Raw genomic sequence first — 27,327 nt, forward strand, 5'->3', positions numbered from 1 at the left:
TGGTTCAACACCCGTAAAACAATCAATGTGATTCATCATATCAGCAAGAGAAAAACCAAGAACCATATGATCCTCTCATTAGATGCAGAGAAAGCATTTGACAAAATACAGCATCCATTCCTGATCAAAACTCTTCAGAGTGTAGGGATAGAGGGAACTTTCCTTGACATCTTAAAAGCCATCTACGAAAAGCCCACAGCAAATATCATTCTCAATGGGGAAGCACTGGGAGCCTTTCCCCTAAGATCAGGAACAAGACAGGGATGTCCACTCTCACCACTGCTATTCAACATAGTACTGGAAGTCCTAGCCTCAGCAATCAGACAACAAAGAGACATTAAAGGCATTCAAATCGGCAAAGAAGAAGTCAAACTCTCCCTCTTCACTGATGACATGATACTCTACATAGAAAACCCAAAAGTCTCCACCCCAAGATTGCTAGAACTCATACAGCAATTTGGTAGCGTGGCAGGATACAAAATCAATGCCCAGAAGTCAGTGGCATTTCTATACACTAACAATGAGACTGAAGAAAGAGAAATTAAGGAGTCAATCCCATTTACAATTGCAGCCAAAAGCATAAGATACCTAGGAATAAACCTAACCAAAGAGGTAAAGGATCTATACCCTAAAAACTATAGAATACTTCTGAAAGAAATTGAGGAAGACACAAAGAGATGGAAAAATATTCCATGTTCATGGATTGGCAGAATTAATATTGTGAAAATGTCAATGTTACCCAGGGCAATTTACACGTTTAATGCAATCCCCATCAAAATACCATGGACTTTCTTCAGAGAGTTAGAACAAATTATTTTAAGATTTGTGTGGAATCAGAAAAGACCCCGAATAGCCAGGGGAATTTTAAAAAAGAAAACCATATCTGGGGGCATCACAATGCCAGATTTCAGGCTGTACTACAAAGCTGTGGTCATCAAGACAGTGTGGTACTGGCACAAAAACAGACACATAGATCAATGGAACAGAATAGAGAACCCAGAAGTGGACCCTGAACTTTATGGTCAACTAATATTCGATAAAGGAGGAAAGACTATCCATTGGAAGAAAGACAGTCTCTTCAATAAATGGTGCTGGGAAAATTGGACATCCACATGCAGAAGAATGAAACTAGACCACTCTCTTGCACCATACACAAAGATAAACTCAAAATGGATGAAAGATCTAAATGTGAGACAAGATTCAATGAAAATCCTAGAGGAGAACACAGGCAACACCCTTTTTGAACTCGGCCACAGTAACTTCTTGCAAGATACATCCACGAAGGCAAAAGAATCAAAAGCAAAAATGAACTATAGGGACTTCATCAAGATAAGAAGCTTTTGCACAGCAAAGGATACAGTCAACAAAACTAAAAGACTACCTACAGAATGGGAGAAGATATTTGCAAAATGACATATCAGATAAAGGCCTAGTTTCCAAGATCTATAAAGAACTTCTTAAACTCAACACCAAAGAAACAAACAATCCAATCATGAAATGGGCAAAAGACATGAAGAGAAATCTCACAGAGGAAGACATAGACATGGCCAACAAGCACATGAGAAAATGCTCTGCATCACTTGCCATCAGGGAAATACAAATCAAAACCACAATGAGATACCACCTCACACCAGTGAGAATGGGGAAAATTAACAAGGCAGGAAACCACAAATGTTGGAGAGGATGCAGAGAAAAGGGAACCCTCTTACCCTGTTGGTGGGAATGTGAACTGGTGCAGCCACTCTGGAAAACTGTGTGGAGGTTCCTCAAAGAGTTAAAAATAGACCTGCCCTACGACCCAGCAATTGCACTGTTGGGGATTTACCCCAAAGATACAGATGCAATGAAACGCCGGGACACCTGCACCCCAATGTTTATAGCAGCAATGGCCACAATAGCCAAACTGTGGAAGGAGCCTCGGTGTCCATCGAAAGATGAGTGGATAAAGAAGATGTGGTCTATGTATACAATGGAATATTACTCAGCCATTAGAAATGACAAATACCCACCATTTGCTTCAACGTGGATGGAACTGGAAGATATTATGCTGAGTGAAGTAAGTCAATCGGAGAAGGACAAACAATATATGCTCTCATTCATTTGGGGAATATAAATAATAGTGAAAGGGAATATAAGGGAAGGGAGAAGAAATGTGTGGGAAATATCAGAAAGGGAGACAGAACATAAAGACTCCTAACTCTGGGAAATGAACTAGGGGTGGTAGAAGGGGAGGAAGGCGGGGGGGTGGGGGGGAGTGAATGGGTGACGGGCACTGGGGGGGGTCACTTGACGGGATGAGCACTGGGTGTTATTCTGTATGTTGGTAAATTGAACACCAATAAAAAATAAATTTATTAAAAATAATAATAATAAAAATTAAAAAAAGAAAAAAAAAGAAAATGCTATTATGAATATGCAACCCACTAAGGCACAATATCATTTTTCTACCTACCAAAGTGGCTTTTACTTTTTTACTTGCCATACATCAAAATCTGCAAGCAATTCTATAGAATATGTTCTATTTCTATTATATACAATCAAATGAGGAAGTGGCTCTCCATAAAGATAGGCTCACAAAAATCACTTGCTCTTCTCTTTCCATCAAATTTCCAAACGTAAATGTTTTTCTGAGTATTTTTTAAGTAACTACAAAAATTTCTGAAATAAAATCTCAGTTAAGTTCTCAAAACTCAAAGCTAAGGATTTTCCCTTCAGTTATCACTTTATGCTTTGCCCATAATCACCGTTTTGTCTCTCTCTCTTCTTTAAGTGCACCTTAACAATTTGTGTCTACCAGTAACTCTTCTTAATAACCTAAGCAAAGGGATCCCTGGGTGGCGCAGCGGTTTAGCGCCTGCCTTTGGCCCAGGGCGCGATCCTGGAGACCTGGGATCGAATCCCACATCGGGCTCCCGGTGCATGGAGCCTGCTTCTCCCTCTGCCTGTGTCTCTGCCTCTCTCTCTCTCACTGTGTGCCTATCATAAAAAAAAAAAAAAAAAAAAAAAATAACCTAAGCAAAAATTCCACAACATATACTTTGTTTCCATATTTTGAATGTGAAAGAAAAAGGTAGATGGACTTTTTCCTTCAGGAAAACTTAGAACTATGTTGAAGTATTGTTTCCTTCAAACACAATAATCATATTTAACAGCTCTTTACCTGATGTAGCCAAAAACATCCAGCTCTCCATTTCTATGGATAACTATCAAATAGACATTTTGTTTTAAATTACTCAATAGGCAAACTTCAAATTTTTTTTAAACATAATGAGGTTAAGGCTTCATGAACTCCAGCGTTCAAGTCCTAACAAACCCAAAAGGCAAACTCAGTCCTTTTGCTTCATAATTTTAACCACATATGAGAAAATCCCACACCTTTTAATTACATATGACCAGAGCCACTATATTTTTGTATGAAAGCATCAGAAATGATAAAAAAGATGGCAACTTTTCCCTCGGTATCCATTTAAGAGCCAGCACAGCTAACAAAAAACACTCTGTGCCTAGGGGTAATTACACAAAGCTGCCAGTCTCCCTTCTCCCAGACATTGCCAACATCCTAAAAACAGGCACAGGCACACACAACAACACTGGGAGAACGTCTGCTGAGAGCATCACCTCAAAGTGATTACGCAGCACTGACAGGGTGGTATGTTGCCAAGAAGGATAGTTCTTCGCCACATAGATGGTGCAATGTGAAGGTTTCTGAGGTGGTTGCTTGTCAGTCTTCTACAGGGCAAAAGAAAGGGAGAAAACATTTGATCACTCTTGTATACACCAAAAATGAAATATCCCCCTCCTGGTATACACTGCTACTGCCTCTAACAGTAAGAAGCATACGCATACTACAAAATTGAATTAGCAGTAAAAAGAGTCTGACACATTGGAACGATAGTTGTCTTAATTTTCATTACTAGTAAAGGTTACTTGACTAATAACTTTACAAGAACAGCCCTTTTTAAAAAAAATAAAATAAAATAAAAAGCCTTCACCTTCCCCTTAGCTGGCATCATATAGTTCTTGAGTCGCAATCTAAGGTCATGTGCTACTTCCATGAGATACTGTGAGGAACGTATCAAGGCTTCATCCACAGGACCAGCCAGAGGCCATGAAGCATTCATAATGGAGTCAGGCTTTAAGAAAGAAAGAAAAAAAAAGTTCAGTGGGATTAAAGCACACAACTATTTTATGGTTCTTGATTACAGTTCCATACAAAGGCTACCATCTAAAAAAAAAAACAAAACAAAACAAAACCCAAAGGCTACCATCTGTAATTGCATGCTCAGAGTTCAAACCTGACTACCCATAACACACTTCCACAGTCCCTGATCTAATGTTCCCTAGAATTCAAGCTGTGAAGTCTGACTCTACATTCTTAATTAGCATCCATTTGTACAAGCGTATTAATACCCACACACATATGCTCACTTTCAAAGAAAATTATGTAATGCTAATTTGCCTAAATTTAATCATTATTACATAAATTATACGCACTCTTGGTTTTTATCCTATTAATACATTTAGTCTTGAAAATATAGCTATTCAGTATATGTATCATGAGTACATTTTTTGCATTGTTCATGCTTTAAAAAATACAAAAGAACCTGGCTAATAAAGATGAAAAGAAATTATTAAACCAGCCAATCTGTTTATCTGCAAGCCTAGGAGAAATAATTGAATCTATCCTCACAGTAAGGATGCTAATATAATAACCCTGAATATTCAGCCCTACATATGCCAGAAATTTTATATAAAACAAAAATATTTATGCAAATATACACTTCTATCTTTGTTTATGAGCTGCTCTAACAGTCGTTTATATCTTTCTCAATATTTTCACCTTTTTTAACAGTTGGAAAAACAGTATTAGTTACACATGAATTCTAATTAAATGTATTTTTAAAATATACTTAAATGTATTTTAACATTTCCTAACAAGAATTAGGTGATAAAAAAAAAGAACTAGGTGATAAAGAAAATGCACAGTCACATGTTTTTAAAATACATTCACTGTGTGTACATAAATAAAGGCACACACACAATGTATTTGTCTAAACAGAAGGTAGCTTCATGAAATGATGAATCCAACATTATTCTTGAAATATTTTTTTCAGTCTTTTCCTCTTAAGTAGCATTATTACTGTATTTATTTAATAAGGCCAAATCAAAACTGCCCACAACATCTGAACCACAGACAGGTACCTTTCCCAGGAGTGTCCAGATGTGTTCACATAGGTGTGGACAGAACGGAGCCAAGAGAAGTGTTTGAACTTCAATAAAGCGGAACACAAGGTCTCTGTGCATACCTTCTATGGCCAATTCACGGTATTTATCTTTCGCAGCCTGTAAGATTTGAAATTATTTACCATTTTTCTCCCCATACTTTTTAAAAATAAAATGAAAAGAAAAAAATTCAGTACCTTAATGTTAATGCATTTTTAAGCTTTTAGTCTTTCAAAATTCCATAAGGAATTTTCATAAAGGTTTTACGTCATTTTATTTTAAGTAATCTCTATACCGGATGTGGAGCTCCAACCCACAATCTGCAGATCAAGAATCTAAAGCTCTACCAACTGAGCCAACCAGGCACCCCCCAGTTTTACTACATTTTTAACAACTTGCAATTAAATGTATACCAATCCTTGTCAAAGGATATCATGGTTTTATAGTACTGATTCTCAAGAAAAATTTTTCAGAAAGACATTTTGTAGCATATAAAAGTTGCACAATTTAAACTCTGTGTTAAGGGCTGATGATACTCTGAACAGCCTATAAGATATTAAGTATCAAAAAAGGCTATAAATAGGACACATTGCTATGTTCAGCACTTATCCTTATTTAACCACATCTATGAAAACCAAGTTACATAAATCCCAATGTGATATTTTACAAAACTGATTGAGGAAACCTACATTTTCACTTTAAGCCCTTGAACTGCCAAATTTGAGGAAACACTGACACCTTGTGGGCAACATCAGAAAATGCTTATTTTCAAACTAAGCAAATTATTTTATCTTTATATTTTATCAATTTAAAAATGTTCTCCTAGAAAATGTGGCTGATTTTTAGATTTAACCTTTACTAACTCATAGCTCAACTAGAGACAGAAATACTTATATCAAACACAAAAGAAAGAGTATCAAAGAAAGTTATTTAAAACTACAATTTACTAAAGAATTTAAAAATTGCCTGGCAACATTTTAGAGGAGTCCCCATCTTAGAGGAGTTATTTTGTCATCGCAGGAAGGGAAAAAGAGCAAAATACATCATATTCACACTAACAAATTTTATAGCTACTAAAAGAATAGCCTACCTGAAACTCAAAAAACCCTGTTTTCAGGGCTTCTTTAAACATCATCTTTTCATAATTTTGATCTGTTTTTATAATTCCTGCATTCATCTCACTATAGAATAGGAGGAAAAAAAGATTACTGAGTTCACATGCAAGTACATGAAGATATATAAAACTGCCGTATATACTAGTAAACAGTAAAATCAGATCAATGCCTGAAACACTGAAGACCACTCAACCACAAAACCAGTTAACCACAACACAGTTAATGATGTCCTTGTCTAAAAATTTCTAGATGAAACTTTATTAGGAAGTCTAAGACATGGAAACAGCTTGACAAAGGTGGTCAGATTCACCTGCTGCATTTTAAACAAATGACGTTGGATATTAAAAAAATTTGTTCATGCCACCAAAGGCCCTTCATAATTTGGCCCCAGCGTGTTTGATGTGCTACTCTGCCCTCCAAATACTATACCTCAAATAAATATCACTCTTTCCATGGCTTCCTTATCTCCCTGTAAGAATCGTTTATTTTTCAAGAAACCCAGAACACACATGCCATCTCCCTCTATCCCTATAACTATACTTGTAATGAGTTCAGTAATGAGTGTTTTCTTCTCCTGCTAAACTATAGTGAAGGATCAAGTCCTATCCATCTTTGTAACACCAGTTCTTAAGATGGCTCCTGATACAAAGATGATGATAAATGTTTTTTAAAAGGAAAAAATTGATATTTCTCTTTTTCTTCTAATCTACTTTTCATTTAGCCATTCTGTCCTATTCTAACACAAGCCAGCATGGTAAAATAGTCATGAGAACGGCTTTGAAGAAGCAAATTCGTAAACCCCAAAACAAAGTACTAGCTTTGAGAAATTTAATATTTAATTTTTCTAAGCTTCACTTTTTAACTATAAAATGGAGCATTAATATCTTTATCATATAAGCTGTGAAGCTAAAATCAAATAATGGGTGCAAAGTGCTTGGCAGAGTACCCAGAACAAGTAAGCCTGCAACGAACAGTAGCTATTATTGACATCTAATTTATTTTAGGAGGGAAAAAACAAAAACTTAAAAATGCACAAGGACTGAGCAACTGTAAAGTAGCGAGGGCTGGAGTCCACAGATTACCTGGCAAAAACTCTATCATTGAAGGTGCTGGCAGGCCCACTTCTTAGGCTGTCCCAGTTGGCAACCATTTCTTTCACCCACTCCACCCAGGTGTACAGACGGAGAATACCTGCATCTGCCATGGCTTCCACAAAGTTTGCATCTTCAACAGTGTCGCCAGCATCAGCCAGAGCCAAACGCATTCCTGGATGAAGAGGAGGGGGATGAACAAGAAGATCGAGTGATGATTTTAAAATGTAGTTAGTAACTATCAATGATGTGTCCATTTGGGTATTACTGCAAAAGCTACACAGAAATTAAGAAATAGCGGAGGCTTTAAAGGACTGCCATGGACCATCAAACTACCACCAAAAGTGGGATCCACAGTGTTGTTCAAATATTTGAATCACCTATATCGCTTTGCATATGCTTAGCATCAGTGTGTTTCTTTCCAGGCACATTGAGTTAATGAGATAAAGTGGTCTTGAATGAAAGACAGGAAGAAAATGGTAAATTAGAAATACAGATCCTATCAACATTTCGGCCTCACTTAGTGGCAGCATAACTAGATTTTAATGCATGATAGCACACATCAGTGCCTTACACGTACAAAAATATATTTAATTTCTTCTTTCTAAAAGCAGATGCTTCTATGTTTTCTAACAAAATTTTACTTTTCAACCAAAATCTTCCATTCTAGGACACCTGGGTGGCTCAGTCAGTTAGATCTGCCTTCAGCTCGGGTCATGGTCCTGGTGTCCTGGGATTGAGCCCCATGTTGGGCTCCATGCTCAGTGGGGAATCTGCTTCTCCCTCTGCCTTTCCCCCTGCTTGTATTCTAGCTCTCTCTCCCTCTCAAATAAATAAAATCTTTTAAAAAATTAATAAGAGCCTAATTAAATTATAGGACATCCTTGCAATGGAACACTATATTTCTGCAAGAGTGAGGAAAACTTTTTTATGTATCAATATGGAGCAATCTCAAATATGAAGTGTTAAGTGAAAAAGGAAAAGTTCAGAAGAATGTGTATTATTTTTCTACCATCTGTGCCTAAAATGGGTGAGATGAGAACATGTAACATTGTTATGGATCATTAAATATACTTTATAATACATAAGAAGCTCAAAACACTTTTTATCTGAAATAATTTTACACTTAAAGAAAAGGTGCAAAGACAGCAAGAGAATAGACATAAACCATTTAACAGGCTTCTCTAATGTTAACTTACATAACCATAGTTTCAAAACCAGGAAGTTAACATTAGGTATAATACTATTAATTAAACTGTAGACCTTATTCAAATTTCACCGAGTTTTTCTTCCAATATCCTATTTCTGTTGCAGGATCCAATCCAAAAAACTACATTGCATTTAATCATTTTATCTCGCTGGTCTCCTCTCATATCTGTGACAGCTCCTCAGTCTTTGTCTTTCATGACCTTGACATTTTTGATGAGTACTAGAGACAGTTATTTAATAGAATTTCCCCAAACTTGGTTTGTCTGATGTTTTCTCACGATTAGACTGAGCTTATGAACCTCTGGCAAGAAAATCACAAAGATGATGCTTTGGGTCTTCTCAGTGCATCACTATCAGGGAGGCACAGGATATTGATGACTTATTACTGGTGTTGCAAGCTTTTATCACTTAGGTAGTGTGTCAAGTTTTCTCGACTGTAAACTGTTTTTCCATTTGTGATTAGCAAAGTATCTTGGTAGAAATACTCTGAGAATATACAAATATCTTGTTTCTTCTGAAATGTACACTCATTGGGATCCCTGGGTGGCGCAGCGGTTTGGTGCCTGCCTTTGGCCCAGGGCGCGATCCTGGAGACCCAGGATCGAATCCCACATTGGGCTCCCGGTGCATGGGGCCTGCTTCTCCCTCTGCCTATGTCTCTGCCTCTCTCTCTCTGTGACTATCATAAATTAAAAAAAAAAAAAAATTATGAAATGTACACTCATTGATTTTGGCAATCATTGGTAGATCTTGTCTGTAACAATTATTACTGTGATTTTTGCCTAATGGTGATTTTATAGTTCATTCAACCTTCATACATTTATTAATATGAATTCTTCTGAAAGGAAAAAGCTGTCCCTACTCACCCACTTATTCTTTTATTTGACTATTACTTTATCAGTATGGACTCACAAATATTCAACTTATTCACTGGGTTATAATCCAACACTATCATTTATTTCTTAAATTGTCCTAGCTTGCATAATTGGGCGCTCCTTCCACTTGGTTCCTGTACCCTTTTCTTTTATATATATGTATAAATATATATATATATCAATATATACATAAATTTTAATTTAATCACTTGAACTCATCACAACAAGCAGACTCCTTAATCTGCATCATCTATTTTGGCCATCTCCCACCTCCTCCCTCTGGTATTCATCAGTTTGTTCTCTATCGTAAGAGTCTCTTATGGCTTGTTTCCCTGTCTTTTTCCTGATTCATCTGTTTTGTTTCTTAAATTACACATGAGTGAAATCCTATGGTATTTGTCTTTCTCTGACTTATTTCTATTAGTATTATACTCTCTAGCTCCATCCATGTGGTTCCAAGTGGCAAGATTTCATTCTTTTCATGGCTGAATAATATCCCTGTGTGTGTGTGAGATGTGTGTGTGTGTGTGTGTGCGCACGTTCTTTATCCATTCATCAATTTATGGACACTTGGGACTGCTTCCATATCTTAGCTATTGTAAGTAATGCTGCTATAAATAGACAGGTGAGCATACCCCTTCAAGTTTAGTGTTTTTATATTTTGGGGGGTAGATACCCAGTAATGTGATCATATGGTAGTTTGATTTTTAACTTTTTGAGGAACCTCCATACTGTTTTTTACAGTGGCTGCTGTGCCAGTTTGCATTCCCACCAACAATGCACAAGGGTTCCTTTTTTTCACATCCTCACCAACACTTGTTGTTGTATTGTTGATTTTAGCCATTCTGATACGTGTGCGGTGATATCTCATTGTGATTCTGAGTTGCATTTCCCTGGTGATGAGTGATGGTATCTTTTCAAGTGTCTGTTGGCCATCTGGATGTCTTCTTTGGAAAAATGTCTGTGTCTTCTGCCCATTTTCTAATTAGATTATTTGTTTCTTGGTGTTGTATAAGTTCTTTGTATATTTTGAATACTAACCCTTTATTAGGTATGTCATTTGCAAATATGCTCTCCCATTCTGTAGGTTGTCTTTTAGTTTTGCCAACTGATCCTTCTCTGTGCAATTTTTATTTTGATGTAGTTCCAATATTTTATTTTTGCTCATTTCCCTTGCATTAGGGGATCTATCTAGAAAAATACTTGCTATGGCCAATGTCAGAGTAATTACTGCCTATACTCTTTCATAAGATTTTTATGGTTCAAGATCTCACACTTAGGTCTTTAATGTATTTTGAATTTATTGTGTATGTTTTAACAAAGTGGTCCAGTTTCATTCTTTTGCATGTTGCTGGCCAGTTTTTCCAACATTGTTTGTTGAAGAGACTATCTTTTTCCCATTAGACATTCTTTCCTGCCTTGTCAAAAATTAAATGACCATATAATGTTGAGTTCATTTCTGGATTTTCTATTCTTTTTCATTGATCTATGTACCTATTTTTGTGCCAGTGCCATACTCTTTTAATTACTAGAGCTTTGTAATATAACTTGAAGTCCAGAACTGTGATGTCTCCAGCTTTGCTTTTTTCAAGGTCACTTTGGCTCTTAAGGTTCTTTTGTGGTTCCATACAAATTTTGGGATTGTTTGTTCTAGCTCTGTGAAAACTGCTGTTGGTATTTTTGCTAGGGATTGCATTAAATGTGTAGATTTCTTTGGGTAGCAGAGGTATTTTAACATTTGTTCCTCCAATCCATGAGCATGGAATATCTTTCCATTTCTTTGTGAGAGCTTCAATTTCCTTCATCAGTATTTTAAAGCATTCAGAGTACAGGTCTTCTACCTCTTTGGTTAGGTTTATTACTAGGTATCTTATTATTTTCAGTGCAATTATAAATGGGATTGTTTTCTTAATTTCTTTCTGCTGGTCCATCATTAGTATATACAAACACAACACATTTCTGTAGATTCACTTTGTATCCTGAGACTTCACCAAATTCGTGTATCAATTCTAGCAGTTTTTTAGAGGAGTCTCTCAGGTTGTCTATATACAATATCATGTCATCTGCAAGTTTTTCTTTTTGGTGTCTTATTGCTGTGGCTAGGACTTCCAGTATTAAGTTGAATAAAAGTGGTGCCTTGCCTTGTTTCTGACGTTAGGGGAAAGGCTCTCAGCTTTTCACCATTAAGAATGTTACCTTGGGGTTTTCATTTAAGGTCTTTATTATGTTGAGGTATGTTCCCTCTAACCATACTTTGTTGAGGGTTTTTATCATGAGTGGATGTTGTACTTTGTCAAATGCTTGTTCTCCATCTATTGAAATGATCATATGGCTCTTACCTCTTATTGATATGATGTATCATGTTGATTGACTTGAGAATACTGACCCATCAGGAATAAATCCCACTTGACCGTGGTGAATGATTTATTTTAATGTATTGTTGGGGTTGGTTTGCTAGTATTTTGGTGAGGATTTTTGCATCTACATTCATCAGAGATACTGCCCTGTCGTTCTCTTTTTTTGTAGTGTCTTTACCTGGTTTTGTTATCAGGCTAATTTTGGCCTCATAGAATAAATTTGGAAGTTTTCCTGCCTTTCTATTTTTCAGAATAGTATAAGAAGAATTGGTATTAACTCTTCTTTAAATGTTTCATGGAGGGGCACCTGGCTGGCTCAGTTGGTGGAATATAAGCCTCTTGATCTCAAGGTTCTGAGTTCAAGCCCCACAATGGGTGTGTGTATGTGTGTGTGTGTGTGTGTATAATAAAATAAAATAAAAGTCAATCCATATTTGGAAGAATTCACTCATGAAGATATCCAGTCCCAGACTTATGCTTCTTGGGAATTTTTTGATTACTGATTCAATTTCTTTGCTGGTAATCAGTCTATTCAAATTTTCTATTTCTTCCTGTTTTACTTTTGGGAAGTTAAATATTTTTAGGAATTGATCCATGTCTTTTAAGCTGTCCAATTTGTTGGCATATAGTTTTTCAAAATCTAATTGTTTGTTGTGTTTGTTGTTATTTCTCCTCTCTCATTTGTAATTTTATTAATTTAGGTCCTTTCTCACTTTTTTTTTTTTTTAAGATTTTATTTATTTATTTGAGAAAGAGAGAGCGAGACAGAGCCAGCACAGCAGGGGAAAAGGACTGAGAGGGAGAAGAAGGCTCCCCGCTGAGTAGGAAGCCCAACACAGAGCTCACTCCCAGGACCTTGGGATTTTCTTGATGAATCTGACTAGAGGTTTATCAATTTTATTAATTTTTTTCAAAGAACTAGCTCCTGGGTTTCATTGATCTGTTCTACTGGTTATTTAGGTTCTATATCACTTTTTTCTGCTCTAATCTTTATTATTTCCTTTCTTCTGCTGGTTTTAGGTTTTGTTTGTTATTCTTTTTCTAGCTCCTGTAGGTATTAGGTTGTTTATGTGAGACTTTTATTTCTTCTTGAAGTAGGCCTATATTGCTATAATCTTCCCTCTTAGAACTGCTTTGGCTATGTCCCAAAGATTTTTAAACCATTCTGTTTTCCATGTATTTTTTTATTTATTCTTTTATTTCCTAGTTGACACATTTGTTGTTTAACCTCCATATATGTTATTTAACCTCCATATATCTCTGGTCTTTCCAGATTTTTTCTTGTAGTTGACTTCTAGTTTCATAGATAGCATTGTTGTCAGAAAAGATACATGGTATGATTTTGATCTTTTTAAATTCGTTGAGGCTTGTTTTGTGGCCTAATGTGTGATCCATGTGCACTTGAAAAGAATGTGTATCATGCTGCTTTAGGATGGAATGTTGTGTATGTATCCGTTAAATCCATCCGTTCCAGTGTGTCATTCAGAGCCATTGTTGCCTTGATAATCTGCTGTTTAGATGGTCTGTCCATTGATGTCAGAGGATGTGAAAGTCCCTTACTATTATAGCATTATTATCAATTAGTTCCTTTATGTTTGTTATTAGCTGTTTTATATATTTGGGTGCATAAATATTTAAAATTCTTATATTTTCTTGTTGAACTGTCTCCTTTACTATTATATACTATCTTTCTTTAAATCTTGTTACAGTCTTTATTTTTAAAATCTATTTTATCCGATATAAGAATTGCTACTTTGGCTTTCTTTTTTTTTTTTAATTTTTATTTATTTATGATAGTCACAGAGAGAGAGAGAGAGAGGCAGAGACACAGGCAGAGGGAGAAGCAGGCTCCATGCACCGGGAGCCCGACGCGGGACTTGATCCTGAGTCTCCAGGATCGCGCCCTGGGCCAAAGGCAGGCGCTAATCCGCTGCGCCACCCAGGGATCCCCTTTGGCTTTCTTTTGATATCCATTTGCATGATACATGTTCCTCCATCCTCTCACTTTCAATCTGCAGGTGTCTTTAGGTCTAAAATGAGTCTCTTGGGATGTGTGGGTGGCTCAGTGGTTGAGCATCTGCCTTCAGCTCAGGGCCTGACCTTGGGCTGCACTGGGCTCCCTGCGGGGATCCTGCTTCTCCCTTTGCCTGTGTCTTTCATGAATAAATAAATAAAAATCTTAAAATAAAATGAGTCTTTTGAAAATAAATAAAAAAATAAATAAATAAATAAAATGAGTCTTTTGTAGGAATGTGTGGCTGGTTCTATTGGTGGAGCATACAACTTTTGATCTCAGGGTTGTGAGTTCAAGTCCCATGTGGGGCGTTGAGATTATTTAAAAATACGAATGTTAAAAAAAAAAAAACGAATGTTATTATGTTTGATGGAGTCCCTGAGTTTCCCTAAGTCTATTCTCATTGTGCATTATTCTTTTTTCTCTCTTTTGTTCAGTTTGATTACTTTCCATTACTCTTTTAGGTCATTAATTTATTCCTCTGCTTCTTCCGGCCTGCTATTCATTCCATCAAGCATGTTTCTCATTTTGTTTATTGAGCTCTTTTTCTCTCTTATGTTTTATTCCGAACCTCTGTGTTAACGGTCTCAAATGTCCTCCACTCTTTTCTCAAGTTCAGTGAGTATCCTTATGATCTCGGCTTTAAATTCTCTATTAGGCATGTTACTTACATCTATTTCACTTGTATCTCCAGCTATGGCTTTGTCCTGTTTTTATTTGGGACAAATTTCTGTCTTCTCATTTTGTCTAAGTCTCTCTGCCTATTTCTGTGTGTATGAAAAGTCAGCTATATCTCCTATTCTTAAGGGTGATGGCCTTCTGAAGAAGTACTGTAGCACCCAGAAGTGTAGTATCCCCTGTTCCTCAGGGCCCAGTGCTCCCAGCCAGGAGTGTCTCCAATGAGTGCTGCATGTGCTGTTGTGTCCTGGTCACTTTATCCTTCAGCCCAGTCATCTGCAGAAACTCTCTTTACTTGTGGGCAGTGTCTGGACCCTGGCCTAAATGTGGTACTTTTAATTAGGTGTGCTCTGGTCTGTTTGTGAAATGAGATCTGTCACTGACAGAAACAAGGCACATAAAACTCTTAGACTGAGAGACACACTGTGGGCAGGGGTTTGAGCTGGTCTTCTGGGGAGGGTGACTCTGCCACACTGAAACTGAGACAAGCATGACTGGAAGGGGTGGTTTTACCAGAGCATGGAGGGGTGGAGCTTGGTAAAAGCAAGTTAGGTGGCAAGTGTCAGCACTGTGCTACTTCCCACAGGTGGCATTATGCATATGCTAAGGGGTGGGGAGGGAAATGGCGCCTGCCAATTCCTTAGTTCCTGGAGGGGTCTCTCTGAATGCTGCCTCTCTGTGACATACTATGAGATGAGCAACTAACCTGCCCGCTGTGTGCCCCAGGGACTCTTCAGATCACTGTTTCCATGCTGTACGTCAACACCATGTTTGCCAGCCAGCCTTCTCTCCAAGAGCAGCACCAATGTCCTCTGAGCTCTTCCAGAGCCAAGCACAGTGATCTTTAAAATTCCAGGCTTTAAGCTCCACTGGTCTCAAGAACTCATGAAATTCAGGCTTTCTCACTTTCCAAGCCAATTGCTAAGGGGATTGGTTTTCCTCGTGTACTCCCCTGTGTACTAGTTTGTCTCTTGCCCTTCTCCACAATGGTGGCTACTGGCCATCAGCGGCCATGACCTGTTTCCCAAAATACACCTCTGCATCGGCTACCTTCTTCATTATAGCCTCTACTCTATCTCTAGTTGCAGAGTTTGTTCTGCCAATGGTCAGACAGATTTCTAGGGTATTTAGGATGATTTGATAGTTACCTACTTGTATGGATGAGACAAGGCAAGCCTAGGGTCCTCCCACTCTGCTGCGATCTTCTGTCTTAAATGAATCTGTGTCCTTTCAAATATCCCCATCCTTACTAAAACACTGCCTTCTTTACTGGCACCATAAGATGTTCCATGCTCATCTTGTATTTTCTCTACTCCAGACTGCAAATCAACCACTTCTCTCAAGAACTCTAGTTCCATGTATTGGAGAATGGTATTTAGAAACCAAGATCTAAATGTCAGGTGTATCCCTGCTACCAGTGTGTCACTGCTCATATGCCCTCTCAGCAGACACAGCTAGGGACATATATACACATATACTAACCTACCACATACATTGACATTTACTTTTATATCAATTTGTCTGTACATAAAATTAAACACTGGAAATTGCCAATTGCAATCCAATACCACAGGGTACATTTTAGCATTCCCCCTTTATTTGTATCTTTTTTTTTTTTTAACAGTGAGTTCTCGTCTATAATAAATTTATTTGTTCAATCCCAGTACACACATAAAATTAGTTTTAGAAATGCTAACCTAGACCTCATGTAAGAAATAGTCTTACTAATTACAGTATTTGTGTGCAGTCCTTTTGGCTTACAGCATCTGGTCAAAACATTGTTTCTCAAAGCCAGTTAGGTTAGTTGTTTTTGTTTTTGTTTTGTAAAGATTTTATTTATTTACTCACGAGAGACACATGGAGAGGAGAGAGGCAGAGACACAGGCAGAGGGAGAAGCAGGCTCCCTACAGGGAGCCTGATGAAGGACTCAATCCCAGGACCCCAGGATCATGACCTGAACCAAAGGCAGACGTTCAACCACTGAGCCACCCAGGCATCCCAATGAGGTTAGCTCTTTCCCAATCCCTTCAGCATCGCCTCAAACTGTACTAGTCATGATCAGTAGAAAGACATGCCATGATGGCCAAAGAAATGAATGGTTCCTGCGGGTTAGACAGCGCATTTCTTCCCTTGACAAAAGAATGATGAAATGGAACAGTACTGAGGCCAAGGAGAAAATAGTTCTCTAAAAAATGAATGCTCCCAGGTTCAAGTCACTTAAGTTTATATCAAGTATGAAGGAAATACTTTGGAAAAACTTCAAAGTCATATCTCTATAAACCAACTCTTTAAGAAGTAGTAAGAAATTAAAAATAAGCCAGATAGAAATTACAATGAGTTTCTTTTTAAAAAGACTCTAATATTAGCTTCAATTTGTTCCTAAGCAGATCACATCTTATGTTTTAAGTATTCTTATGTTTTAAGTATTACACAAAAGAAAATGTGAATATTTTAAAGTACTGATAAAAGTGAAAGAAAAAAGCAGTAAAACAATCAGTTTAACTTGCCTTCCATAATCTGAAGAGAATCAAACCCTATACAACAGCAATAAGAAAAAAGTATACTCACCATCAGCTGAAAATTTGTCGATAGCTTGGGTCAAAGTGAGGAAGTTGCCTGTGGACTTTGACATCTGAAATGGAAAGTCAATGATCAGGCATTACTATGAACATATATAAAAAATAAACCAAATCAAAGTAGGTTAGCCATAATCAGATAAAGTCAAAAAAAAATTAAAGAGGGAAAGGGGTACCTAGGTGGCTCAGTCAGTTAAGTGTTTGCCTTTGGCTCAAAACATGATACCCCCCTCCAAAAAAGAAAGAACATGGTCCTGGGGATCCCTGGGTGGCTCAGCGGTTTAGCGCCTGTCTTCGGCCCAGGGTGTGATCCTAGAGTCCCGGGATCGAGTCCCACATAGGGCTCCCTGCAAGGAGCCTGCTGCTCTCTGTGCTCTGTGCCTCTGCCTTTCTCTCTCTCTGTCTCTCATGAATAAGTAAATAAAAATCTTAAAAAAAAAAAAAAAAAAAAAAAAACATGATCCTAGGGTCCTGGGATCAAGTCTCAAGTCAGGCTCCCTATAGCAGGGAGTCTGCTTCTCCCTCTCCCTTTACCCTTCCCCCGCTTGTGTGCTCACACACACTCTCTCTCACTTGCTCTCTCAAATAAATAAATATCCTTAAAAAAATTAAAGAGGGAAAGGAAAAGATATCTTGCACTAATTTGACAGAGGTAGAAACTTAAATCCAGTTAATATAGTGACTTGTCTGGGTCACTCTGCTAGGCAATGACAGAGCTAGGACAGGGTCTCTAGTCTGATACTCAGGCACTATTCTTTCCAGTAGGCTATACTGCCCCCTAGGAATCTGTAGACATATATAATGATTCCATTATAACTGGAACATGTCAGCTGGTCATGAAGAAGAGCTTTATAGGAGCACCTGCGTCGCTCAGTTGCTTAAGCATCCGACTCTGGCTCAGGTCATGATCCCAGGGTCCTGGGATCGAGCCCCACATTGGGCTCTCTGCTCAACAGAGAAGCCTGCTTCTCCCTCTCTCTGTCTGCCTGCCACTCTGCCTATTTTGCACGAGTGTGCTCTCTCTGTCAAATAAATAAAATCTAAAAAAAAAAAAGAAGAAGAGCTTTATAGTAATTAGAATCATTCAAAAACAAATGGACGACCATATGTTCTCAGAGTTAGGGTTTTAGGGAACTTCACTGGCATCACAATATTTGGTTGTTCAAGTTGTGCTCTACATGGGGGCACCACATCTAAGGAGGCACTGTGCACAGCCTACCAATTTTTCCAACTTAAGAATTTGTCATCTTGATCATAACTTTGCTGATACCAAAGAGGTGATAATCCAGTTTTCTATCACATGGCAATAAAATACCTAGTTCTAATAAAATCAGTACAGTGTATAGTACAACACTGAAACCAAAGAAAATGTCATAACACAATTTACATACATGTATACACATATATACACTATATATATATAGCAGTATACAATAATATATAAATATATATAAATATATTTTTTTACATATATATATAGTGCCACTTTGCCTTACAAAGTAAAAAGTGAGTTCAATAATCAAAAGTCCTTGTTGATCTAACAAAATCTATATATATAGCCTATGCTTCTAATCAAAGAGCTGTTTTTCAGTCTAATATAGAGACTACGGGGATCCCTGGGTGGCTCAGTGGTTTAGCGCCTGCCTTTGGCCCAGGGCGTGATCCTGGAGACCCAGGATCAAGTCCCACATCGGACTCCCTGCATGGGGCCTGCTTCTCCCTCTGCCTGTGTCTCTGCCTCTCTTTCTCTGTGTCTCTCATGAATGAATAAATAAATAAAATCTTTAAAAATAATAATAATAATAATAATATAGAGATTATTTTCAATGAACTTTTTTATTTCCTTTCAATATTAGGGCACCAGTTAAAAGTGATGTTTCATTTTGCAATTCATACCAGCTGCTATTTGTTTAAATATACACCTATTTTCATTATGACAGATATTTATAGCAAAGAATACTCTTTTCCAATTAATATTCTATCATTTGTGGCAAAATTCACTGATTGTAACAAAATCAACTTGCTACAAATATTATTACTAAGAAATAAATAACATGGCAACTTAATTTTCCATTTAAGTGAGGAGGGGTACCCTTTTCACAAAAGCGTAACAGGGGCAAAGCAAGGGCTTTGTCATGAGGTTTGCGTAATATCACCTCCCCTCAGTTAACCTATCTTCCTATTGAAGATAGTGACTAATGAGATAAAGTCTTATATAGCTATAAAAAATCATATATATAATATATTACTATATATAAGTGTGTGTGTGTGTGTGTGTGTGTGTATATATATATATTAGTAATTTTAACAATACTGGAAGCAGGGGTAATATAGAGAAATATATTATACTGCCTGGGAAGAAGCATTAAATAACAGTTATGAATCCTACACATTCCAAAATTCTATCACTTTAATTCAGTGGCTGATCACAGTTTGGAACAAATCCCACCAAATTATTTTCTCAACTTAATGAGAAAGATATTCTAGGATCACAATGCTATGATTCTCATGTTTTTTTATCATGTCTGCCTCTCTCTCCCCCAGTCAATTAGTGTCACCTTCTGTCATTTTAAATACAAATGTTAAAAAATAAGTAGATTTTCTCAGTCCCTCCCCCCAGTTAATACTATGTACTTTATTCACTCCTTAATTTATGCTGGTAGTCTTAACCATTTCTAATGGAAGATTAACACTGATTTTTATACTCTTTATTTAAAAAATACAACTTCCTACATTTGAATAGTTTTCTGCAGAATTTTAAACTTTCTTACCTTCTCAGAGTTGAGGAGGAGATGTCCATTTGCTCTCACAGCAGCAGGCCATTTGTCACTTTATAGGTAAACATTTAAGACAGAAAACAAAATGTAAGTTTCCAGTTTAAGCTTAAAAAGTTGAGGTAAATGCTAACGATTTGTAAAAGTTTACTAAGACAAATGTACAAATGTATTGAGTCCTGTTCATAACAGGAAACAAATGAAAACAAGAATTGCCCATTAGCAAAGGACTGGTTACATAAATTATGGCCCAGTTATACACTAAAATACTATGTAATGGCTATTTTAAAAACACAGGCAGGGCTAGATGTGTGGATATAAACAGATTTTTAAAACTTTACTATTACATGGGGAAGTGCTCGCTTCGGCAGCACATATATTAAAATATTACATGGGGAAGAAAAGTGTCTACAATGTGGCATCTTTGATAAATTAAAAAATAAATAAGTATGGGGCACCTGGCTAGCTCAATCTCAAGAGCAAGCAACTCTTGGTCTTGGGTCCATGAGTTTAAGCACCACGCTGGGTAGAGAGATTACTTAAATAAAGATATCTGATGCTCGTTTATTCATAAACATGTTATCCAAAAGAAATCATAAGAAAGCAGTAGGAGGGATTACCTACGGGAAGTAGAGTGATGTGGTGGCAAGGGTAAAAGTTCGCCTTTTACATTTTTCTTTTATGAACTGTTTGAATTTCTGAACTATGTACATGACCACTTATCATTCTAGCAATGAGATTATGTGAGGACAGTCATTGAGAGCAACTCAGGGTGAATTATCTGAGCTCTCTATGCCTCAGTAAGTTTCGTTGTCTGTAAAACGAGGACATCAGAGACCTTCCTTGAAAAGTTGTAGTGCGGGCAGCCCAGGTGGCACAGCGGTTTAGCGCCGCCTGCAGCCCAGGGCGTTATCCTGGAGATCCGGGATCGAGTCCCACATCCGGCTCCCTGCATGGAGCCTGCTTCTCCCTCTGCCTGTGTCTCTGCCTCTCTCTCTCCTGCTCTGTATCTTTCATGATTAAATAAAAAATAAAATAAAAATTTAAAAAAAAAAAAAAAAAAGAAAAGTTGTAGTGCAAATTAAATGAGTCGCTATAAGTGATTAAAACTGTGCGTGATGTTATTGATAATTATTACTTACAAGTATTTCTTTTTTTTTTTTACTTACAAGTATTTCATGTTATTAGTTACTTATAAGTAAAACCTAAATGAAAACCTAATACATGTCAAACCTTGATGCAAAAAAAAAAAAAAAAACAACCCTTGATGCAAAGGGATGAAGACTTAACTATATCACCAACAAGTATTTCTGCGATATCCAACTCCTCCGAAATAGATTTTCAACAACAACAAAATAAATGGATAACAAGAACCACATCAGATTAATTTTATTCCTCTACTTCAAAACTTTCCTTTCATTCTTGAGAAAGAAAATGCAATCTCATTCTAAGTATAAGAAGTCACATGAGATTGTTTTGGTGATATGAAATAAAATTTGAACAGACGGAGGGGTCTGTTTTATCAGCTATTTGAGAGGCTGGAAGAAAAGGCACAGAGACATATCTGGATCAAGAGGGAAGATGATAGGAGGATTGTTTTTGAGCACACAGGATTAAAAATGCCTCTTAGATTTAGACTCTAGGCAGAATACCACCACCAGGGGCACCTGGGTGGCTCAATCACTTAAGCATCTGACTCTTGGTTTTGGCTCAGGCCATGATCTCAGAGTCATGGGATGGAGCCCTGTGTCAGGCTCTGTGCTGGGTTTGCAGCTGGCTTAATATTCTCTCACTACTCACTCTGTCCCTGCATCCTATGCTCACTCTCTCAAAAAAAAAGGAATACAGGTACCAAGTAATGCTGTAACCTTGGGGCTGTCAGCTCTAGAAGGATGTTTCCTTCCAATTCTAATGTTCTAGGCTCTGTCTTAAATCACCTTTATTTCTGCACCTAAGAGGTCAAATGAGTCACAAAATAGGTCAAGTAAAGTACTGAAAGGCTGTCAAGGTACCTGAAATGTGCTTCGGCGAGCCTAAGGTAAGTATGAGGATTTCTGGATATAACAGATAGAAGGTGTGCTTTCTGCTTCAATATACATTTAACAGAGGAAAAAGAAGGCAACTGCCAAACCTAACTATACCTTGCACAATAACTTTTTAAATATTTGAAGCCATAAGCCATAAATTTAGTCTATATCTTTTTAGGTACTCACCTTTGTTCTGGCCACATTGCCACATGATTATAAAGGTAATATGAGAGATGATTTGGAACAAGATCCTTTCCAGAGACTCGGAGATCCACAGGATACCAGAACTCAAATTCCTGCTTTAACTGATCTAATTTTTCCTTTGGGATCTGAGTCTTAGGAAATGGAGCCTCCTTGAAGAAAACATAATCCCAAACCTCCCTGGTCATCTGTTGCGGTCTGTGTTAAAAATAAAACAAACAACAAAATATAGAGATAATTTCTTTGAAAGAGAATATTTTCATCTAATCATGAAGTGGGAATCTCTTTCTTAACATAGTTACGGTAACAAATAACAATAGACTCCAAAAAGAATACGGGATGGTAACAATAACAGAGGGGGTATTTATTACTTTTTCTCAGTTCGGCAGCAAAAAAGTAAAACATCCTAACAAAATTCTGCTAAATGAATTCTTACGAAAACTAAACAATTAAAAAAATTTTTTTCAATGTGTAAATCAAAAGAGCACATCTCTTGCTAACCAACTACACTTTTTTTGCCTTATCCATTTACCAACCTGATACCAAGTGGAGACTCTGTCTGTCCACGCAAGTTACCCCCCTGCAGGAGGTGTGCAACTGTGTAAAATGCCATGTAAATAGTGGAATCAGAGAGCGATTCAATCAGCCACTGCTCATCCCACGGCAGACGAGTACCTGCAAGATAAAATGAAGAAATTTAATGCATGAGAAACTTAAGAGACAGTTCATCTAGAGAATCCACATTTTCAAGGTATATAGTATTTACAAAGCTACTTATTTAAGAAAGTCTCAAATTGGCTTGAATAATTAATAAAATAAACCGGTAATAAAAAATCAAATGGCTAAAGTACTAGAAACTTTCTATTAAAAAAAAATCCATAAAAGCTATGGGTTTAATTACTCAAGCACACGTCTATCACCAGGTAGGTAGTAGAGCACCACATGCCAGTTCCCCTCCCCCTCTAACTGAAACCTCTCACTTCCAATTCAGAAAAATACTAGAAAAGAGGGGAAAAAAGGTAAAGGTGTTAATTTGCCCTGTAATTGACAAAGTCATTCAAACTGAAGAATCTGAAGTAGGTGTTACCTAAACCGTAAGTTCTTGAGCAGGCATGCTCTTGTAGCCAACCTAAGGTAGCTTCAAAATTCCTCCTGGTCTCCTCACAGAATCTAGAGAGAGTAAAAGATAAAGAGTCTTTCTTTCTTTGCCTTCACTATCTTCCATGTTTCTCATCTCCTCTCCCTCCCCTCATCCCTTTTTCCCTTCTTACGTTTCCAGGCCTTTCAAGCACTGGGATGTCTGTTTTTTCCAATTTTCTTCTCCATAATCCAAGTACCTTGGGAGTGGACAGATTGATGTAAAAAAATAATAGTGAGTAAAAGTCCAAAGGATAAGTAAAGCGACTGAAAGAAATTTCTTGTTGTAATACAGACTAACCACTGGTCGCACAGCGCCACAACACATTCATCTGAAGATCTGGACATAACTTGTTTCTCTGGTTCCATGTAAGTAAATGCATCTCCCTACATAAAAGCAAACAAATATATATCAGATATTATGTTGAGTCAGTCTCTATTCCTCGGGGATAATAAAAACAACTTTAACTCCACATTTTCTTTTTTTTTTTTTAACTTAACATTTTCATTGTTTTCCCTCTTTCCAATAGAAGACATCTATCTGCCTTTCTTTCTACACAACATTTACTTTTGAAAAGGTGAATATCTTTGTCAATGGATCATCTTTCCTAAGTATAGATTATTCCTTTTCAGTGGAATGTGAAAGATGTTCAATAGTTTCTAATTCAATGGTTTGAGGTCAGACTGCTTGTGGAAGCATTTTATCCTTGTTAGAATAAAAATATTTAGGGGATCCCTGGGTGGCGCAGCGGTTTCGCGCCTGCCTTTGGCCCACGGCGCGATCCTGGAGACCCTGGGATCGAATCCCACGTCGGGCTCCCGGTGCATGGAGCCTGCTTCTCCCTCTGCCTATGTCTCTGCCCTCTCTCTCTCTTTCTGTGTGTGTGACTATCATAAATAAATAAAAATTTAAAAAATATATTTAAAAAGATGAAATTAGGGGATCCCTGGGTGGCTCAGCGGTTTAGCGCCTGCCTTTGGCCCAGGGCGCGATCCTCGAGTCCCGGGATCGAGTCCCACGTAGGGCTCCCTGCATGGAGCCTGCTTCTCCCTCTGCCTGTGTCTGCCTGTCTCTCTCATGAATAAAAAAAAAAAAAAAAAAAAAAGATGAAATTAAAACCATGGAACCAGTGCTTAAAAAAAAAAAAAAAAAAACCAGAAGCACAAAAATTCAACGTAGAAAATGTCACTGCTACAGATTTATAGTGTCATGAAAAGTGCCCACTAGAAAACTAACCATGAATTTAGTCATCTACCAAATATAACTATCTCTTATCGTATTATGGTTCCAAACTTATCAGGCTATTTTTAAAAATAAATCCAACGTTATTATTTATAAAATTATTTCTTTTTCTGTGTTTTTAATGTAATTCTTCATACTGTTAAATAGCCAGGACTTTGGTTTAAAAATGGTAAATTAAAAACAGACATTTAACTCTACTGCCTCTCAAAATTCCAATGAAATGACAACAAAGAGTTTTTCTTTTTTCCAATGGCATGAACTTATGGATACAAAAGAATAGAAGAAGAAATACTATCAATCAAATTTTGGAAACTAAAAAACAGGATAAATAACAAGTGCATTAACAGGTTGAAGAAAACTAGCTGAATCATAAACCAGCAGGAGAGAAAGGTGAAAAGTAATCCAATTTGCATTACAGAACCTCCACAAAACTCAACAGTTTGTGGTACAAGATGGTTCCGGAAGTGGAAGCAACATGAGGCTGAAGAGAGAAGAACTAACTGAAGTTTTTAAAGAAGAGGTTAGAACCCCAGATAACCTAATCCCACACTACACAGACACGCAACTGCCCCTCCGTATGCCAGCAGAACAATGAAAGTTTATTCTCTGGAAAGGATGACAGAATTACTCAACCAAAACCAAAGTTGAGGGTATGAGTATCACATTGAAAATAGATGAATTAACTGGAAAGTCAGCACACTGGGAATTAGTATTTCCCTTAGCAATCTTTTCAACTCCCAGAATGCTCAGTTAGCTTAGAATTTTTAAGCCAGAAACTAGAAGAATCTTTTGAGAGGAATCTAACAAATCCAAGAAGCTCTTACTAACATCAAGGCTAACATAAAGGCTTTCCCAAGGTCCAAATAGCCCTTCTAATTTTTTTTTCCAAACAGCCCTTTTAGATTTCCCCCAGCGAAGCCCTACTCACATGCAAAAAGATTCTTATCACCTCTTTGTATTCACTCTTAAATATCAGCAACCTCAGAAAAATAAGAGATTAAGATTTCACATCCATGAAACAATGAATAGAATCCTAAAAAAGGATCAATCAGATAGCAAAAATAAGCTCTTAAAACTGGCCCTGAGTTGATAATTTCAAAGGTAGATAATATATACACAGGAATTCATCATATTACTTTCCACTTTTTATAAATCTGCGATTTTCCATAGCAAGAAAAAAAATTTTCCCACATGCTCACAAATAGCAGATATAAAAAACACACAGTTAACAAACAAAAATTTATAGGAAGAAAAAGTTGAGTGAATAATAAAGCAGCAGCCATGGGATCAAGGAAGCAGGAGCTCCAACTCAAGAGAAACAAAGGAAATTCTTAGGAATACTGGAGGAAGATCCAAAGTGGCATTTGTGCACCAGGACAGTAAGCAACTAGTCCAGACTAAAACAGGCCAGAAGGTTCTGAGGGAACTTTCTCCAAGATGGAACCAATAGCATATTGATGTGTGAAAGTATTAAGAGAAGAAGAAATAAACAATTAGGGTAGAGTTTGAGGATGGAATATTAATAATTACATTTTAAAGGAAAGAAATTTTTACTAACGCCAGGGGTAAAAGCTGGGGAAGAAAAATTCTCATTGTACACTTCACTGTAGACAGGTGACGTCTCAGAAATATACACAATGACTACTGCTCTCAGAAAAGTTATCATATACCTTTGCTAGGAAGATGGGAAGTAGAGAAGTATACACAAATGCAGTGAGGTTAGAAAGAAAGACACAAGATAGAAGGAAGGATGAAAGTGAAAAAGCAAAGCACTACACAAAGAGAGCTGTAACTACCAGTATCTCAAATGGCCACTGCCAGGAAACATCATTAAAGTTCTCTGGCTTTGATATGCCAACTTTACAGCACTACGTTCAACATTACAGGTGGGATGTTCAAGTTAAATGAATTGCTAAATAAGTCTAGTTTCTGCCACAAAATTATTTATCTTTAACACAGCTCCAGGTTCTATTACAGAACTCACTACTAATTAACACTGTGAAGTCTATTAAATAAGAGGATTTTCTTCTAAACCAGCCATCAGAGGACAACCTATCACTTACAGTGTCAATCATCTTTTTCTGAATAGTCTTCTTTACATCTTGGACCTTCTGTCCTTTAAATCCATCCACCAACATTATCTAAAAAGATGAGAAACAGGGAGAAAAAACACAGACAAAACAATTAAAATTTACTTGATGTTCCCTCCAAACTTTTTCCTAACTAAATTTATTTACATCCACAACTGAGATATTTTTAGTGTAAATTTATCATGTCTATAATCTTAAGTTTTTATTTTGCCATAGCTTAGACAACTAATTTTCATAACACACTTGTTTTTCTTTTGGTGTAACGAGGATAGCTATCATGAACATGATTAGGAAGGAACTCTCACTTCCTTCCCACTTCTCAGATTTCCATGTGGAGAGAATTTCAATATGCTCACTCACCTTTCCTGAAGGCTTTGGGAAAATGAACTGAGTGCATGCAGCTCAGCCTCATTTAGACTCTGCCTGTTGCCAGCGAGCATTTTCCTCTGCTTGGCCATATGATAAACCTGGCCCTTACAGGAAGGCCTGTTTTTCAACTCTGCCTTTTACATAGTGAGGAAATTTAATTCTAGGGCTAAGTATTAGCTTGCTTGTTGTTGTCACAGATCTAAGCCACACAATCCCCTTCTAGCTGACATTCTTATCTCCAGCTATGTGGCTCCTGTTTCTCTCTGGAATAGCTTCTATCTTTTTTGATCTCCCAATCCTTTAACAAGCCAAAATGCTTTATAACCTACTTAATTCACCATTATGAA

At 37.1% G+C, this 27,327-nt stretch overlaps 1 protein-coding gene across 4 annotated transcripts in view; it reads right to left on the reverse strand.

Annotated features, from left to right (window-relative positions):
• The window catches only part of LARS1 (leucyl-tRNA synthetase 1), a 75,249-nt gene that overhangs the window by 17,175 nt on the left and 30,747 nt on the right, over positions 1-27,327 (reverse strand). For 3 of the 4 annotated variants that reach the window (XM_038530515.1, XM_038530516.1, XM_038530518.1), the window contains 13 exons: positions 26,585-26,662; positions 23,580-23,665; positions 23,413-23,478; positions 23,229-23,311; positions 22,678-22,816; positions 22,127-22,339; positions 19,911-19,968; positions 17,132-17,195; positions 7,421-7,604; positions 6,314-6,404; positions 5,203-5,343; positions 3,993-4,133; positions 3,619-3,729 (listed from right to left, as the gene is read on the reverse strand). In XM_038530515.1, the coding sequence (XP_038386443.1) occupies positions 3,619-3,729; positions 3,993-4,133; positions 5,203-5,343; positions 6,314-6,404; positions 7,421-7,604; positions 17,132-17,195; positions 19,911-19,968; positions 22,127-22,339; positions 22,678-22,816; positions 23,229-23,311; positions 23,413-23,478; positions 23,580-23,665; positions 26,585-26,662 (1,455 nt within the window). The remainder of the gene's footprint in view (positions 1-3,618; positions 3,730-3,992; positions 4,134-5,202; positions 5,344-6,313; positions 6,405-7,420; positions 7,605-17,131; positions 17,196-19,910; positions 19,969-22,126; positions 22,340-22,677; positions 22,817-23,228; positions 23,312-23,412; positions 23,479-23,579; positions 23,666-26,584; positions 26,663-27,327) is intronic. The other variant, XM_038530517.1, reaches the window with a different exon arrangement.

The sequence above is a fragment of the Canis lupus genome, chromosome 2 (genome assembly GCF_011100685.1).
Source record: "Canis lupus familiaris isolate Mischka breed German Shepherd chromosome 2, alternate assembly UU_Cfam_GSD_1.0, whole genome shotgun sequence".
Taxonomy (NCBI): domain Eukaryota; kingdom Metazoa; phylum Chordata; class Mammalia; order Carnivora; family Canidae; genus Canis; species Canis lupus.